This window comes from Pelobates fuscus, chromosome 3, assembly GCF_036172605.1.
Source record: "Pelobates fuscus isolate aPelFus1 chromosome 3, aPelFus1.pri, whole genome shotgun sequence".
Classification (NCBI taxonomy): Eukaryota; Metazoa; Chordata; class Amphibia; order Anura; family Pelobatidae; genus Pelobates; species Pelobates fuscus.
Genome location: NC_086319.1, coordinates 164,767,023 through 164,784,139, shown reverse-complemented (window position 1 = coordinate 164,784,139; position 17,117 = coordinate 164,767,023). Strand labels below are relative to the sequence as shown.

At 41.8% G+C, this 17,117-nt stretch overlaps 1 protein-coding gene across 3 annotated transcripts in view; it reads right to left on the bottom strand.

The window, feature by feature from the left end:
- Positions 1–17,117, bottom strand: part of TBXAS1 (thromboxane A synthase 1) — a 148,997-nt gene that overhangs the window by 51,804 nt on the left and 80,076 nt on the right. For all 3 annotated transcript variants that reach the window (XM_063447624.1, XM_063447625.1, XM_063447626.1), the window contains exons 3-4: positions 8,556–8,649; positions 7,598–7,650 (exon numbers count right to left, since the gene is read on the bottom strand). In XM_063447624.1, the coding sequence (XP_063303694.1) occupies positions 7,598–7,650; positions 8,556–8,649 (147 nt within the window). The remainder of the gene's footprint in view (positions 1–7,597; positions 7,651–8,555; positions 8,650–17,117) is intronic.

Here is a 17,117-nt window from a genome sequence, read left to right as displayed (position 1 = left end):
TAGTAATCAATTTAAATCTATTACCTGCATCACACACACAAACATTTACCTGTTTTAAGATCAGATCCATTTTATAGAAAGCTCTGTGATACAAAGTTTCAAAGCTCAGCTAGAAGAGCTGAGCCAATTCGTAAATCTTTATTAGTTCCAAGACTTTTTCTATTTATGTCCATCATAAAACAGAAACCTGGCTAACTTGCAAAGGTATGTTTAAATGTAGTCAAAAGAGATGTAACTATTGTGTTTTAACTAATAAAACCACACACTTCATCTCCTCTGTCACTAAAACTGAATATGAAATCAGGGATTTCATCAATTGTTTTACGGAAGGAGTGATATACCTGAACATTTGCAAAAACTGCAATAAACAGTATGTAGGGCAAACTAAACGAAAGCTTAAGATTAGAATAGCATAAAATATCCAGAGTATTAAACATGATACAATTAAACAAACATCAGTATCGAGACATTTTAAAACATGTACCGGGGATCATATGTCAAAGTTCTCATTTCAGGGAATACAGAAATGTCTTCTAGGCCCAAGAAGGGTCAGTATAGAAAAACACTTACTTAAAGGGACACTCCAGGCACCCAGACCACTTCTGCCCATTGGAGTTAACTCCTCCTCTAGTGGCTGTCTATAAGACAGCCACTAGAGGGCACTTTCTGGTTCATAGCACAGGTTTTTTGTGCTATAGCGTCGCTGGACGTCCTCACGCTATGTGAGGACCTCCAACTTCGCTAAAATCCCTATAGGAAAGCATTGAAAGCATTTGCATGCACATTAGGTCTCCCCCGCCGGCAGCTGCACATGCGCAGTTGGTCTCCCCCGCCGGCGGGGGAGGAGCGTGGGCAAACCCTAAACCACCGCCGAAGGACATCGATGGTGGTCTCAGGTAAGTCACTGAAGGGGTTTTCACCAGAGTTGAGCGAACCCTAACTGTAAAGTTCGGGTTCATACCGAACATTGGGTTTTTTTGGACCCCGGACCCGAGCACGGACATATCACTGTATGTTCGGGTTGGAGTTCGGTGTTCGGCGATTTAATGGCGCGTTTTCAAAGGCTGCAGGGCAGCCAATCAACAAGCGTTTGACTCGTGTGCCCTTCGAAGCCATCACAGCCATGCCTACTAATGGCATGGCTGTGATTGGCCAGTGCAGCATGTGACCCAGCCTCTATATATAAGCTGGAGTCGCGTAGGGAGAGGATGCTGCCGCTGATAGGGACAGCTTAGGAAATAATTCTGCAAACTAGTACATTAGTGGGGTGGGGTGCACTTCATATCTGAGAGTCAAATAGAAGCTTCAAATACTGCGGTTACATTAGAGTTTTAAAAAGTAAATTAGTGGGGTGCACTTCATATCTGAGAGTCAAACAGAATACTGCTGTCACATTGCAGTTTTAAAACGTAATTTTTTTTAGGTCCTAAACTGCTAAATAGTATTTTAGTGGGGTGCACTTCATATCTGAGAGTCAAATAGAAGCGTCTAATAGTGTGCTTACAGCACAGTGGTAAACATTCTTATTTTCTGGGTGCTAATCTGCTAAATAGTACATTTTGGGGCGTGCACTTCATATCTGAGAGTCAAATAGAAGTGTCTAATAGTGTGATCGGAAGATGCGCGACTACAAGCGCACGCTGATAGACGCGCTGCTGAGGGGATTCCCAACTGACACCGGGGGCTCAGTGGAAGCACAAGGCAAAGGCAAAGGAGGAGGAAGAGGTTGCCAACGCAGCTGGGGCACCGCCAGAACCTCAGAAGGCAGGGTTAGTATGGTCGAAATGTGGAAAAGCTTTGTCAGCACAACAACAACAATCAGCACCACCATCTGATATTTAACGTCTTAGCAGGAGGCAGCATTTCAGCAACATGGTGGAACAGTACATGTGCACACGCCTACACGTACTGACTGATGGGTCTGCCCCATTCAACTTCTGGGTCACATGGCCTGAGCTTGCCCTTTATGCCTTGGAGGTGCTGGCCTGCCCTGCAGCCAGTGTATTGTCTGAACGTGTGTTTAGCATGGCAGGGGGCGTTATCACAGACAAGCGCAGCCGCCTGTCCACAGCCAACGTGGACAAGCTCACATTTATTAAAATGAACCAGGCATGGATCCCACCAGACTTGTCTGTACCTTGTGCAGAATAGACATTTATACAGGCCTCACCCAGCAATTGTTATACTCATGTGCACTTATTCTTTGTTTTCTTTTTTTATATGTCCCAATATTTTGGGGGCTACCCCAATTTAAAAAAAAATAAAAAAAAATGTGTTGGCTACCACCTCCTCCTCCTCCACCACTGCTTCCACCTACACCGCCACGGTCACCGCCTCCTTAACCTATGGGTCACTAGGTACACATTAGCAGAGGCTTGTGAAGGCCTTTTCTCCATGCATCAGGAGATGAGCATTTCTCCATGCATCAGGACTGCAAGAAATGCACCGCAAGCCGCAAATTGTTTTTTATTTTTTTATATGTCCCAAAATTTTGGGGGCTACCCCAATTAAAAAAAAAAAAAAAAAAAAAAAAAACAGTGTTGGCTACCACCTCCTCCTCCTCCACCGCTGCTTCCACCGACACCGCCACGGTCACCGCCTCCTCAACCTATGGGTCACTTAGTATAAACTAGGTACACATTAGGCCTTTTCTCCATGCATCAGGAGTTGAGCTCAGTTTGAACAATGAAAGAGAATACCCTGCACTCCAACCCTCTCTTAAATGGATAATTCTGGTGATCCTCCTGACAGCCATGCTTTAGATTTTGCTTTATGTTCTTCCAAAGCTAAAATCAAAGATTCCATCTAGTGCTAATTTATGGCTCAGCTGTATTTTTAATTTTTATGTTATTTTAAGTGATTTCCCTATCCACATTTGTTTGCAGGGCACTTGTCCTACTCTTACCCCCATTTTACTTCCTTTTGCAGCTCTCTAGCCCTTTCCAGGAGTTTTTAGAGGCATTTTTGTGGCCAAAAGTTCGGGTCCCTATTGACTTCAATGGGGTTCGGGGTCAAGTACGAGCACGAACCCGGACTTTTTTTCAAAGTTCGGCCGAACCCGCCGGACCCGAACATCCAGGTGTCCACTCAACTCTAGTTTTCACCCCTTCAGCAACATGGGATGGGGGGGTGGGAGGGAGAGGGGACCTGCAGTGCCAGGAAAACGGATTGTTTTCCTGGCACTGAAATGTCCCTTTAAAAAAAAAAAAAAAAAGATATATGTTTTGGATATTTACTTTACAAACAAAATTCCCACTTGGTCTCAATGTGGAATGGGATACGAATTACATCTTTAGGCACTAGATAGAATAATTTTCCCCATTTCTTATTCTTCATGTCAATAATTTAGACCATGGGTAGTCAACCTGGTCCCTACCGCCCACTAGTGGGCTTTTTATGATTCCAGGTGGGCGGTAGGGATTTCGGCAGCTAAATCCTCTTTTTGAGAGGATTTCTCCTTTTTAGAGTGGGCGGGCGCGAGCGGCTTGGGGGCGCAAGATTTCAGTGACCGGCAGGAGGGAAGCGCTCCCTCCTGCCAGGCCACCTTCTGGATCCCCCGGCGCAGCAGAGTTCTAATCTGAGGCGGCAAGGGAGCTCAAACCTCTCTGTTCTGCTCCCTCGCGTGATGTTTGCTGATGCCACGGGAGACGGCATATGACATCAGTGGACAGCCCGCGAGGGAGCACAGAGGTTAGAGCTCCCTCGCCGCCTCAGATTAGAACTCTGCCGCCCGCCGAAGTGAAGCCCCATTGGACCCCAGGGACAGATCCACACCAGTTCTCCAGGTAGGGAGGCTGGGTGGACATTTAATATTAATCATTTGTGTGTCTGTAAGTGTATGTGTGTCTGTAAGTGTATGTGTGTCTGTAAGTGTATGTGTGTCTGTGTGAGTGTGTGTGTTTGTCTGTGAGTGTGTGTGTATATCTGTGAGTGTGTGTGTCTGTAAGTGTATGTGTGAGTGTGTATGTGTGTGTGCCTGTTAGTGTATGTGTGAGTGTGTTTGTCTGTGAGTGTGTGTGTCTGTAAGTGTATGTGTATGTGTTTGTCTGTGAGCAGAGTACTTGTAGGGGGCCGCACAGCCCTCCATGTGCTCACCAGAGGTAGCCTGACTGCCATTAGGTACCGAGATGAGATCCTCAGACCCCTTGTGAGACGATATGCTGGTGCAGTTGGTCCTGGGTTCCTCCTAATGCAAGACAATGCTAGACCTCATGTGGCTGGAGTGTGTCAGCAGTTCCTGCAAGACGAAGGCATTGATACTATGGACTGGCCTGCCCGTTCCCAAGACCTGAATCCAATTGAGCACATCTGGGACATCATGTCTCTCTCCATCCACCAACGTCACGTTGCACCACAGACTGTCCAGGAGTTGGCAGATGCTTTAGTCCAGGTCTGGGAGGAGATCCCTCAGGAGACCATCCGCCACCTCATCAGGAGCATGCACAGGCGTTGTAAGGAAGTCATACAGGCACGTGGAGGCCACACACACTACTGAGCCTCATTTTGACTTGTTTTAAGGACATTACATCAAAGTTGGATCAGCCTGTAGTGTGTTTTTCCACTTTAATTTTGAGTGTGACTCCAAATCCAGACCACCATGGGTTGAAAAATTTGATTTCCATTTTTTTATTTTTGTATAATTTTGTTGTCAGCCCATTCAACTATGTAAAGAACAAAGTATTTCAGAATAATATTTAATTAATTCAGATCTAGGATGTGTTATTTTTGTGTTCCATTTATTTTTTTTGAGCAGTGTATTTATTGGGAGATGTTCAACATGTACAATACACTTATACACTATTTCCATTAAATCAGAGATCTCATTTTTATAGAATTCTTTGTGGGTATACTTATTGAAACGCACTATCCCTTTAACATAATCATTTAACTTTAGGTGATAGTTGTCAGATTGAGACTATTATTTTCCTCTGTATTTCTCCTATATTATAGTGGTCTATTCCGAGATTCCAACATATTGTGTTACCAATAATGATTACCTAATACTTAAAGGGACACTCCAGGGACCCAGACCACTTCTGCCAACTCCCACTACTCCTAACCCTGCAAGTGTAATTATTGCAGTTTTTTTATAAACTGCAATAATTACCTTGCAGGGTTAACTCCACCTCTAGTGGCTGTCTATTAGACAGCCACTAGAGGGAACTTCCTGCTCTATAGCACAGGAAACCTGTGCTAGAGCGTCGCTGGACGTCATCACGCTGTGTGAGGACCTCCAGCGTCGCTCAAATCCCCATAGGAAAGCATTGAAATTCATTTTCAATGCTTTCCTATGGGGAGACGTAAAGCGCATGCGCGGCATTGCGGGATCAGTCTCGCCCACCGTCCGACGGAAGAACAGGGAGGAGCGTCGTGGAGGAGGAGACAGCGGCAAGGGACATCGCCACTGCCTCAGGTAAGTGACTGAAGGGGTTTTCACCCCTTCAGTAACCGGGGATTGGTGGGTGGGAGGGAGAGGGACCCTCCAGTGCCAGGAAAACGGATCGTTTTCCTGGCACTGGAGTTTCCCTTTAAAAAATTTAATGGTAATCACTAAATATAAATATTTTTCTATTGGTGAGGTTATCTGTAACTGATTGTTATTGTTCACAAAACAATAAATATAAATTAGATTTAGAGCTTATCCCCTTTTGGCAATACAGATCTTTAAGACTATACCTTTAACAAAGGCATGTTTTACTGGCATGTTAAGTCCACACATTCCTTACTATACACAGATGTATGTAAGAGCCTTAACTTATCCCTTTTTTGTAACAAAGATCTTTAAAACTATACCTCTACTTCTTACCTAAGAAAGAACTTGCCTTAATGAAGTACTTTCTGGCATACAAAGGGTTCTAAGTCCATACATTCTTTATCCTACACAGGTGTATGTGGTCTGATCTATCAGGAATCTCACTTTCAGTGGACTCCTCCTATATATCTCAAGAGTTTTCTATGTTTGTTTATGTTGAGAAAGCACAAGGGGGATTTGAAACGCGTCCAAGTTACTCACCTCATCTCATTTGTTGGGTAGCGGTGTAGGTGGTCTCTCTCTCATCTGGCAGCAGCAGGTATTGCTATCATTTCGACACTTTTTCATCTTATCCAATATTCCTATTTTTTGCAAATCTGTTTCATTTTTGCCTGGATACTTGGAGTATGATTAACATTTCAATTCATTGCATAATACCATGCATACGTTGATATTCATCATGTATGAGGACTGCCATGATACATTTTCTGCCATTTTTCGTTTTTGCACTAATTATCAATAAATGTGAATTTTTGCATAGAAATATATATTTTTTTTCTGTGGATTTCAGGAATTTATCCCGGACCATAACTTTATTCTATGAAGTATTGTCTATGTTTGGGAAAGGTCCTGCCTGGAATTTAACCTCACTTATTATACAGGACTTTTTAATTTTCCTGTTATTTAATATATAATTACTTGGAGTGGTTGCATCGTTTGTGGATGGATCTCACTGCCCATTCACACTTTTTCTGTACCATTTTGCCAACATGGGCACTCGGATCAAAGCTATCCAGGGATATATATAATGTGTCGGGGGTTCCTGTTGATTCTACTATGTTTTTGGAGTTTTATGCTGTGTGCTCTGTATCTGGGAGATTATTAGTTTAGCGAGCAGAAACTCAATTATCTCCCAGACACAGAGGCACCCACGGCAGGATCATTATACTGTTGAATAGGGACCCCATGCTAGGAGTCCATGTATAAATGACCGTGCTTGTGCCAATAAAATCAGATCAACTCCCAACATTAAGTTTTGGCTAATGTATGGGGGGAAAGCTATACCAGCTATAAACACTACTTTCATTGGAAGGAGCTATAACACTACGGGAAACTGAATTTTTGGCAGTGATACAGAGATGATCTGCCACAAACATCAAGTTAACATTTATTTCCTGGTAATACTTGATCCAATAACAAGTGCTATTTCTGTATTTAAAGGGGATCTGTCACTTGTCGGGAATTTACACCAATGGATAAAACATTAAATAACACCTATCACTTTCATTAACTTTTTTTGTTCATGACATGATCCATTTTCTTTTAGATTTATATTAATGATTGAGCAAGTGACACCATAACGCAGTTCAAACAAGACAAAACTAACAAAAGATGCATAGTGACAAAAATAGAGAATATGAGAAATCTGAGGATGGGCAACAGCTCAGAAAAACTCAATAACTTGCCCTTCAATAAATACCAGCTCAGGTATCAAAATATTTTTGCTCACTTGCGCCATTAGAGAGAACCTGCACCATTTGCATATCAGACCCACCCATATCATTCCACCCACAATGGCAGTCCAGACCTGAAATGCCAGTAAGTTCCATCTACACGAGCGATACAGCAAGCCCAGAAGCTAGTTTCGGTTAAATATTCTCTGGTTTTATTAGATGTCACAAACATAAAATAGATTTTATAGTGTTGCCTGATTCCAGAGTGTGTCTTAGAAACAGTCCCAAACATTGAAACCGATTTGCAATATTGCTTATTTTGTATGTGTGTATTTTGTAAAGTGCTTTTGTTACAGCGTAATGAAAATTAAATCCAAAATAGCTGCCTTACCCAGAAATCGGCCCACATGACTGTAGAATGTGTTTAGCTCCCTCCAAAAAACCCTGGGGAAAAAAAATGGTTTCGTTATTTTCATCATCTGTTTTTTTTATAACTGCTACATGTTCTTAGCACTAAATGCAGTTAGTATAACTCTCTTGATAATGTCCTGACAAAGGCTCAATCAGAGCCCTATTCTCACTTTCAAACAACTTTAATTCAATCAATGTGAAAAAACAAACTACTTTTACAATGAACACAAACGTCCTCAAAATTTTCACTGTGTGCAGCAAAGTATTTTAATATAGAAAATAATTCAGGCACTCCAGCGAATTCCAAAATAGAGGCAATTTTTATTGGAACAAGGAACCAAAAAGCAACGTTTCGACGCTGTGCCAATCAGAATCTCCTCGTAGAGTTGTATTGAATCAACGCATCTCTATGGGGAACGCTAAGTGTCTCTATGCAGAGCATTGAGACACTGAACGTCAGTGTCGCACACTGTGCAGCACTGACCCACGAAGCACCCCTAGTGGCCGTGTGAGTGACTGTCACTAGCGGTGTCCCTAGGCAGTAATGCAAACACTGCCTTTTACCTGCGGGAACATGCTATTGACATCAGCACCACTACATTATGCTATAGTGGTCCTGATGACTATAGTGTCCCATAAAACATCATGCATGTTTGCAAAAAGAAGGTCGGGATCCCCAAACCAGAACTCTGACTATGTAACCCTTATTAAACTCTTCTCTTGTCCTAATTTAGAGTAAAAATCCAACCTATTTACATATGTATCCAAAATAAGCTCAACAATTTTTCTGGATTGTCAGTTTCTTCTCTGCTATATGATATCTAAGTTTCTCTATTATAAGTAAATTCTGGAAGAGGATAAGAATGTCTCTGATTGCAATTTAATTCCCACTATATCCATTTTTTAAATAAAAAGTAATACAATTGTGGGCACAATACCGTGTGGAACAACATCACATTTCCGATGAAAGGAAGTGGTTTTGGGTGCTTAATACCCATTCTTTCCAGCTGTGAGAAAGCAGACCGTGAATACCTGCAGGGCAAAATGGAAAATATAGACAATAAGCAAAGCACACAGACACAGCAAACAGGGGCCATTACAGCATTTGGATTTCAAACTTCTTTTATTGCATTGTTTTCAGCAAGAATGGGCTTTGACTGGACAACAACTTCCATTATCCTTATCCAACTTATAAACAGTTATTTAGATGTGCAGGAAAAAATAAACAAACATGATAGATAAATATCTACATAAAACTATAGGAATTATAAAATCACATCTTTACATACAACCATTTTTTTGTTTAAGGGAAAGGGTATAGGAAATTGGCTGGAGCTCTGTTAAAGATGGATATTGAGCATTATTCAGCAGACAAACACAGCACCACTAGTGCGGTCACCTACCAAATTTCACTTTGTAAGAGATGGTCAACCCCCAAAGAAACCTTTTCTACCCTTGAACATTGTAAGTTTATGGCGATCAGGTAGGGTTGCATGCGTAAGTATATCACAAAGCTCCACAGCAAGAAAAGCTCACAATCATGTGCAAAATGTGAATGTGTCCCTGAACAGTAAAATCGATGTAAATGTGCTGTGTGTATTAGTATCACAGAGCTCCACAACAATTAGACTTAGTGTCTTTGATATATGAATGCTCCATAGAAATAAAACTCATGGCAATGTGGTTTGTGTATGAATGTATCACAGAGCTCCCTAGCAATACAATAACACACAGTAATATGTACTGTGCATGGGTATATCCCAGAGATAAACCTAATAGTGCGGTTTAAACGGCCATAGATGGTTTTTATTTCTTTGTTTCTGCAAATAAGCATTTTTGTTCTTTCTAAATGTGTTACAAACTGCACTAACAGTTGCCAATATGATCATTATAATGCAACACCTATTGCTCCCTTATTAGATGTAAATTTGTAAAAAAATATATATATATATATATCTATGTTAAATATAGGATGACTCAATGCTCTATAAACGGGCAGTTTAAAGAGTTTGAATATATGTATAAAATAACAGCTGAAAGTTGTTATTTTACACTTTTTGGATATTGAGTTTGACGGGTGAGTGAAAGAGACAGGTGTCTTGCTGGCTGTTCTGGACATCACTAACACCCCACATTCTCGAATATCTCCTGGAGAGCACAGCTCTTGTAACAGCACTCTAACACAGACACAGCGGGACGATTTTCACAGTTGTCTAACCGAATTACAATCATCTTGCAGCACTGCCAGCATGTGGCCAATGTCCCACAGTGCTTTGCATGTCCCCCATTTACATGTGAAGAATCTAGTGTGGTGTGCAAAGAAAAATATAAAGGATCTATTCCCTAAACAGTGAGTTGTGGTGAATTGACAACTGGCTTGCAAAATGTACCTATGGAGAAATCTGAGGTGACAAATGGAGTAGGTGGTTCTTTGGTAAAGGCAAATAAGTGCATACTGAAATTTGCAACCAAAATAGCTGCTGGAAGAAAAAAAAGTAAGAAAAAAACCCATATCCAAATGATTAACCCCTTCAGGACCGGCCTGTTTTGGCCATGTTGTAGGTTAAGGATCAGGGCTCTTTTAACACTTTTGTGGTGTTTGTGTTTAGATTAAATTTTCCTCTCTCTCATTTACTGTTCCCATACAAGTTATATATTGTTTATTTCAGCACAAAAAGGGTTTTCGTTATACACCATTATATGTATCATGTCATATAATTGACTTTAAAAAAAATAATAATAAAATATGGTGAAAAATTGAAGAACAATTTTTTTTCACTTTTGCTTGAAAAATCTTTTACTTACCTACGAAAGCTAATGAAAAAAAATGCTAAATAGATTCAAAATTGTCCTAAATTTAAAAACACCCAGTGTTTACTTGTTTTTTTTTTTTTCCGCAAGTTATAGGGCTATAAGTACAAATAGGAAATTGCTGTTTCAAAATATATATTTTTAAAATATATCAATAGTGACATTGTAACACTATTATCTGTCGTAAATCTCTGAATCACACCCCACATGTACATATTTTTTTTTAAAGTACACAACCCAGGGTATTCAATTTGGGGTATGTCCAGTCTTTTTCAGTTGATACTTAGTCACAAACACTGGCCAAAGTTAGCGTTCATATTTGTGTGTGAAAAAAAGTAAAAAAACTAAATTGAACGCTAATTTTGGCCAGTGTTTGTGACTAAGTGGCTACTAAAAAATACTGGACATGGGGGGCGGGGCCGGACCGCCGAGCGGGAAAGTCGCATGAGAGAGCAGCTCCTGCTAATCATAGGCCATAAAAGCCAATATTCGACGAAAAATAATAATTATGGACCAACAGCAACGGTAACCAGTGCCGAGGAGGTGCTGGATCCAGGGAGAGGCCGGCTTCCCAAGTTTCAGTCCCCTGGAGGGAAGGTCGCCGCCAGACCGGTCGAGGCCTTCGCCGGCGGTGAGTGGGGCGGACGGCCGCTGCCCCACTATCCTGCCTGACAGCACCCGGCCGGAGACCGAACCCCGGGCGGATCCGGCCCCGTTTCCCCCCCCCCTATGGACCGGGGGGGTGATCCCGGTCCTACCCAACGGCTCGGCGAGCTAGGCCCAGGGACACTACCGCTTCGCATGACTACCCGGGCGCACTACACAAAATGGCGGACGCCATGTGCGTCGCGGCGAGAGACGAGCTACCACTATAACGAGCCCCCAGCAATGCTCGGGACCTCCGGACAGAGCCTTGGGGAGGAGGAGCAGCCTGCGACCCTCATTCCTCGCACTACAGACCATCGAGAGAGGTCTACACTAGCCCACCACCGAGAACCACTAAGAGTAAGCAGAGCAAATAGCTTGTCCAAGCCGCTGACTGCACTTACTCACCTTGAGGACCAGGGACTACTGCACACGACGGCATGCTCCCGCAAACCACCTATAGGATTACCCGCTGACCACAAGCTCTGCAAAGCGGCAGCTCAAGCGAGAGGATACTAACGACACCAAGCGACAGTCTTTAAGCGACTTATTATTTACCCCAGCGGACTCTGCCAAGCTGATGCCCGATCCAGATGACCCGCAGGATTCCAACTACTGGACTTTGCCCGAACCCCCACTCTGGTGGTTAATTATACCCAACAACACTACCAAGTCAAGCCAGACATCGATTGAGCATGAAGCGGCGCATACCGGAGAAGCAACCTACCAGCCTCACGGACAATCCCCAGGGCCTAAACCAACCCGTGCAAGTTAGACCAGCCAGGGTGACATTAATCATTTAAACCCACCTTGATAATATGTTAAGCCTCAGTAATCTTTAGTTAAATATATCAAGGCTGTCCATCGGTAAATATAGCCCACATCGTAGCAATATATAGCATAAACAAGCACATAGCCTTTATATTGGCCTGTTACTTATGCCTAGCTTTCCTGTCAAGCAGCGACCCAGCTAAGATAGCGTAACTTGTGCCAGATTCGTTAGACCTGCTTTAATTATTTAAATATTCAACTCAGCCTGTTTGTATATATGTCTAGGTCGTTCCCTTTTGCAAACTGAAGTCAGCAGCATAGCCTAGATATGTATTGCAAGCATGTTTATACAATCTTGATTCAAATACTACGTTTATTATTATTTGTACACGAAAAAAAAATGTGCATCGCTTATCGACCCCATACTGTAACTAATGTAATGTAACCTACATATGGAATGCCGTTGGGGTACCATGTGTATGCCTGTAACTAAAATACGCACTACAAAAATAAAGAATTAAAAAAAAAAAAAAAAAAAAAATACTGGACATACCTCATTTGCAATACCATGGGTTGTCTTCTTTTGCAAATGGTATGCCATCATGGGGTTAATTCTCATTCCTGGGTTACCATACCAGGGGCGTACCTAGAGCATTTGGCACCCAGGGCGGATCCTGGGCTTGGCACCCCCTCATCCACCCCTCCCCCCAAAAAAAACTAACATTTTTTAAATGTTTTCCTTTTTTTTTTTTTAAATGTATTGAACAAATTTGGAAACTTTGCAAAACCGCTGTCAGCCCCCTTCTACAAAACCCTTGTGTGCCCCACCCCCTCCTTCAAAACCCCTGTCCTGCCCAGTCTACAAATCCTGTACTGCCCCCGTCTACAAAACCCCTGCAACCCCCAGCTACAAATCCCCTTATAAAGACTCCTGTCCCAACACAAAACCCCTGCCCCCTTCTACAAAATCCCTGCAGCCCCAAACACATTTTCACAGGCAGACAGTCACACACACACAGTTACAGGCAGACAGTCACACATACAGTCAGAGACAGTCATGCACACAGTTACAGGCAGACAATCACATATACATTCTCACACACACACACACACACAGGCAGACAGTCACACACAGACAGTAAAAGGCAGCATCAGACAGTCACGTGCACACAGTCACAGACAGTCACGAATACATAGTCACATGCAGTCACACACAGAGTTATAAGCTTACAGGTAGTCACACAGAGTCATAGCCAGGCAGTCACACACACAGTTATTGTCACACACACAAACACCGTTACAGGCATGCAGTCACACACACACACACACACAGTTACAGGCAGGCAGTCACACACACACAGTTACAGGCAGGCAGTCACACACACACAGTTACAGGCAGGCAGTCACACACACACAGTTACAGGCAGGCAGTCACACACACACAGTTACAGGCAGGCAGTCACACACACACAGTTACAGGCAGGCAGTCACACACACACAGTTACAGGCAGGCAGTCACACACACACAGTTACAGGCAGGCAGTCACACACACACAGTTACAGGCAGGCAGTCACACACACACAGTTACAGGCAGGCAGTCACACACACACAGTTACAGGCAGGCAGTCACACACACACAGTTACAGGCAGGCAGTCACACACACACAGTTACAGGCAGGCAGTCACACACACAGTTACAGGCAGGCAGGCACACACACACAGTTACAGGCAGGCAGTCACAAACACACAGTTACAGGCATGCAGTCACAAACACACAGTTACAGGCATGCAGTCACAAACACACAGTTACAGGCATGCAGTCACAAACACACAGTTACAGGCATGCAGTCACAAACACACACACACACACACACAGTTACAGGCATGCAGTCACACACACACAGACACACACACACATACACAGTTACAGGCATGCATACACACACACTGTTACAGGCATGCAGTCACACACACACACACAGTTACACACATACACATATACACACAGTTACAGGCATGCAGTCACACACACAGTTACAGGCAGACAGACACACACGGTTACAGGCATGCAGTCACACACACACACATACACAGTTACAGGCAGACAGACACACACACTCACAGTTACAGGAAGACAGTTTTACAGACAGTCTCGCGCACACACACTATTACTTACAGACAGGAGCTGGAGGAGGAGTGGATTCACTGGAGTCCTCCTGAAACCTGTTAGGTGGAGAGGCAGGGATTCCTTCTTGCTGCAGCCTGCATCTCCATGTGCAGCAGTAACAGCAGCGGGTAAGGGCTGTATTAAGCCCCACCCACGCAGCCAATTTGGCTCCGCCCCCGATTCTGCTTAGCCCCACACCCATTTTACCTCTGTGCAGCCAGTTCAGCTGCTCCTTGCGTGTGTGAGCTGTTCTGGCCGCACAGCACCCTAACTACCATGGGGCACTGTGCGGCCACAGCTCACACAGCCCCCACACCAGGGTCATGGCACCCCCCACCCAGTGGCACCCGGGGCGGACCGCCCCCTCCGCTCCCCCTTAGTACGCCACTGTACCATACGCTCTCAAAGGCAACATAACCAACCTGTCAATTTTCAATGTAAAAATATTTGACCCTTATATTTGACCCTGTAACTTTCAAAAACGCTATAAAACGTGTACATGGGGGGTACTGTTATACTCAGGTGACTTTGATGAACACAAATATCAGTGTTTCAAAACAGTAAAATGTATCACAACAATTATATCATCCGTAAAAGTGCAGTTTGTGTGTGAAAAATGAAAAAAGTCACTTTCACTGACAATATCATCGTTGTAATACATTTTACTGTTTTGAATCCCTAATATTTGTGTTCAGCGAAGTCTCCCGAGTAAAACAGTACCCACCATGTACAGGTTTTAGGGTGTCATAGAAAGTTACAGGGTTAAATAGAGTGCTAGCAAATTACATTCTCTGGACTTTCGGCCTGGTTTGTCAGGCAGGTCCCTCAAATTGCAATTAATAAAATGACTTAATTATGTAAAAATATTACATAAATACGCACATAGAATTTAAATATATATGCATATTTATATATTTGAAGTCTACGTGTATATTTATATAATTATGTAATTTTGTATATGGACATATGTATATTTCGTATTTTTATTTATATATAAATATATATATATATACACAATTTCATTCTAAGTGTATTTTGATATAGATATATATATATATATATATATATATATATATGATATATATATATGATATATTAATATCAAAATCCAGTTAGAATAAAATTTCATATATAATTTCTTTACATTTTTATTATTATTTTTACGTTTTTAATTTATTTTAATTTACTTACTTGTATTTTATAATTATATATACAATATATATAGTTATTATATATACGTGTGTAATTTAATTATAAGTGTATTTTTATATTTAGATAAAAAAAATATAAAAATACACTTAGTATGACATTATATATATGATATATATAGACATATATTATATAGAGTAAAAACAAAGACAAAGTTACCTGCGCTCTGGCCTAAATCCCCACGTTCGCTTTGTTTTTACTATGTATTTTAAACTGTTGGATTCTAAGCTACTGCTCTATCTTTGTGTTTATATATTATATAGATATAATATGTCATATATATATATATATATATATATATATATATATATATATATAAAAATTATATTTTTTAATTAACATAAAATTTTTTTATTTATTTTTTACACTTCCAGAGAGACTGCCTGTCAGCACAGACAGTCCCCCTGCAGGCAGACACTTGGACACCTATTGTGGCCATGTGACGGCTCTGTTGAGCGATCACATGGCTGCGGGGTCCTAATTTGCCGCGGGGAGACTGCCTGGGCTGTCAGGCCGTCTCCCCACACTGGGAGCAACGCCGATCGCCGCCGGGGGAACGATGGCGATCGGTTAAGTACATATTACCGTTATGACGGTTCAGGACAGTCACCGGTCCTCGAGGGGATTTTTTTCGATGACGGTCCTGAACCATCATTGGTCATGAAGGGGTTAAAGTTGATTTGTAATTCTGAAATTTAGTTTGAATCTTTTCATTGTTTGTTTTTTTTTGGTCTAATTTTTTTTTTTTTATTATTTATTGGAACTTACCTCAACTTTAGTGGTTTACCTCATCGGTTTAGTGGAGGAAGTCCTGTGTAGAAGACTTGTAGAATTTAGCTTGTATTATGTATTATTATACATTAATAGGAATTAACTGCCCACAGCATCATGGATACTTCAACCAACAAACACTGTGGAAACTGTTAGCATATTTATTAAGGGGAGAATTCAAAGAAAATTTAAAATGTGGTCCTCACTGGGGAAGTTGCCCACTACTGTGAAGCTGAACAGATGTGTTTAGGTTGCTACCAAGTGACAACATGGCGATGGAACTCTGTGATTATTTGCTCCCAGACAAAAACGTTTTGGTTTACATTTGAAACCATATGTTTGGGCACGGGACATACTTGAAAACAAGAGAAATCTCAATGTATCATTCCTGGTAAAATATTTTATAAGTAAATATGTGAGCAATTCTAGGCAAAACTGTGTAAACTCTTGAGTATGGCAAAACCAGATCTTTTACTGGTGGAGGGGGATAAGCGGCATTGCGGAGAGAGGCTTGGGAAGACCAAATCGGGCATATCTGACTTCAGGAGTACCTCTGCAGCATTTACCTCTATATTACCAGGCCTACCCGGGCTGAGAGCCCCCTTCTGAGTCTAACCCCAGTATACCATTTACATCTGCATAGGGCCATCAGGCAAAATCGACTGCAACCTTCAAGACAACACTTTTTGTTGTTGCAAAGTCTCCCTGGAAGGAAGGACTTGGACTCTGTAAGTCATCAAATCTGTGGAAATAAGTCTCGCCTCAACTACCTGCAGGCCCAATTTCTAGGCCCTGAGCTTCCATTTTCCCTTATTGCAGTCAGTCTTTCATATATGAGCTTCTTCATTTGATGCAACTAATCCCAGCAGTTTTAGAGTGTCGCTTACCCTGAAGTTTTTTTTTTTCTTTTACTATATGACAGGTATAAGTTCTTATCGCAATCTCTGTTTGCAACCATCTCAATAAAAAAAAAAAAGTGGTAGTATAATTTTTTACTTAAGAGAGCAAGGTGATGATTATTGGACAAAAATGTCTTATTCTCTTTTTTATGTTATGTGACATTTAAATAAATATGGAGGAATCAGATGGAAGCAATTTGTTAATTTTACCTTGGAGACCGGAATA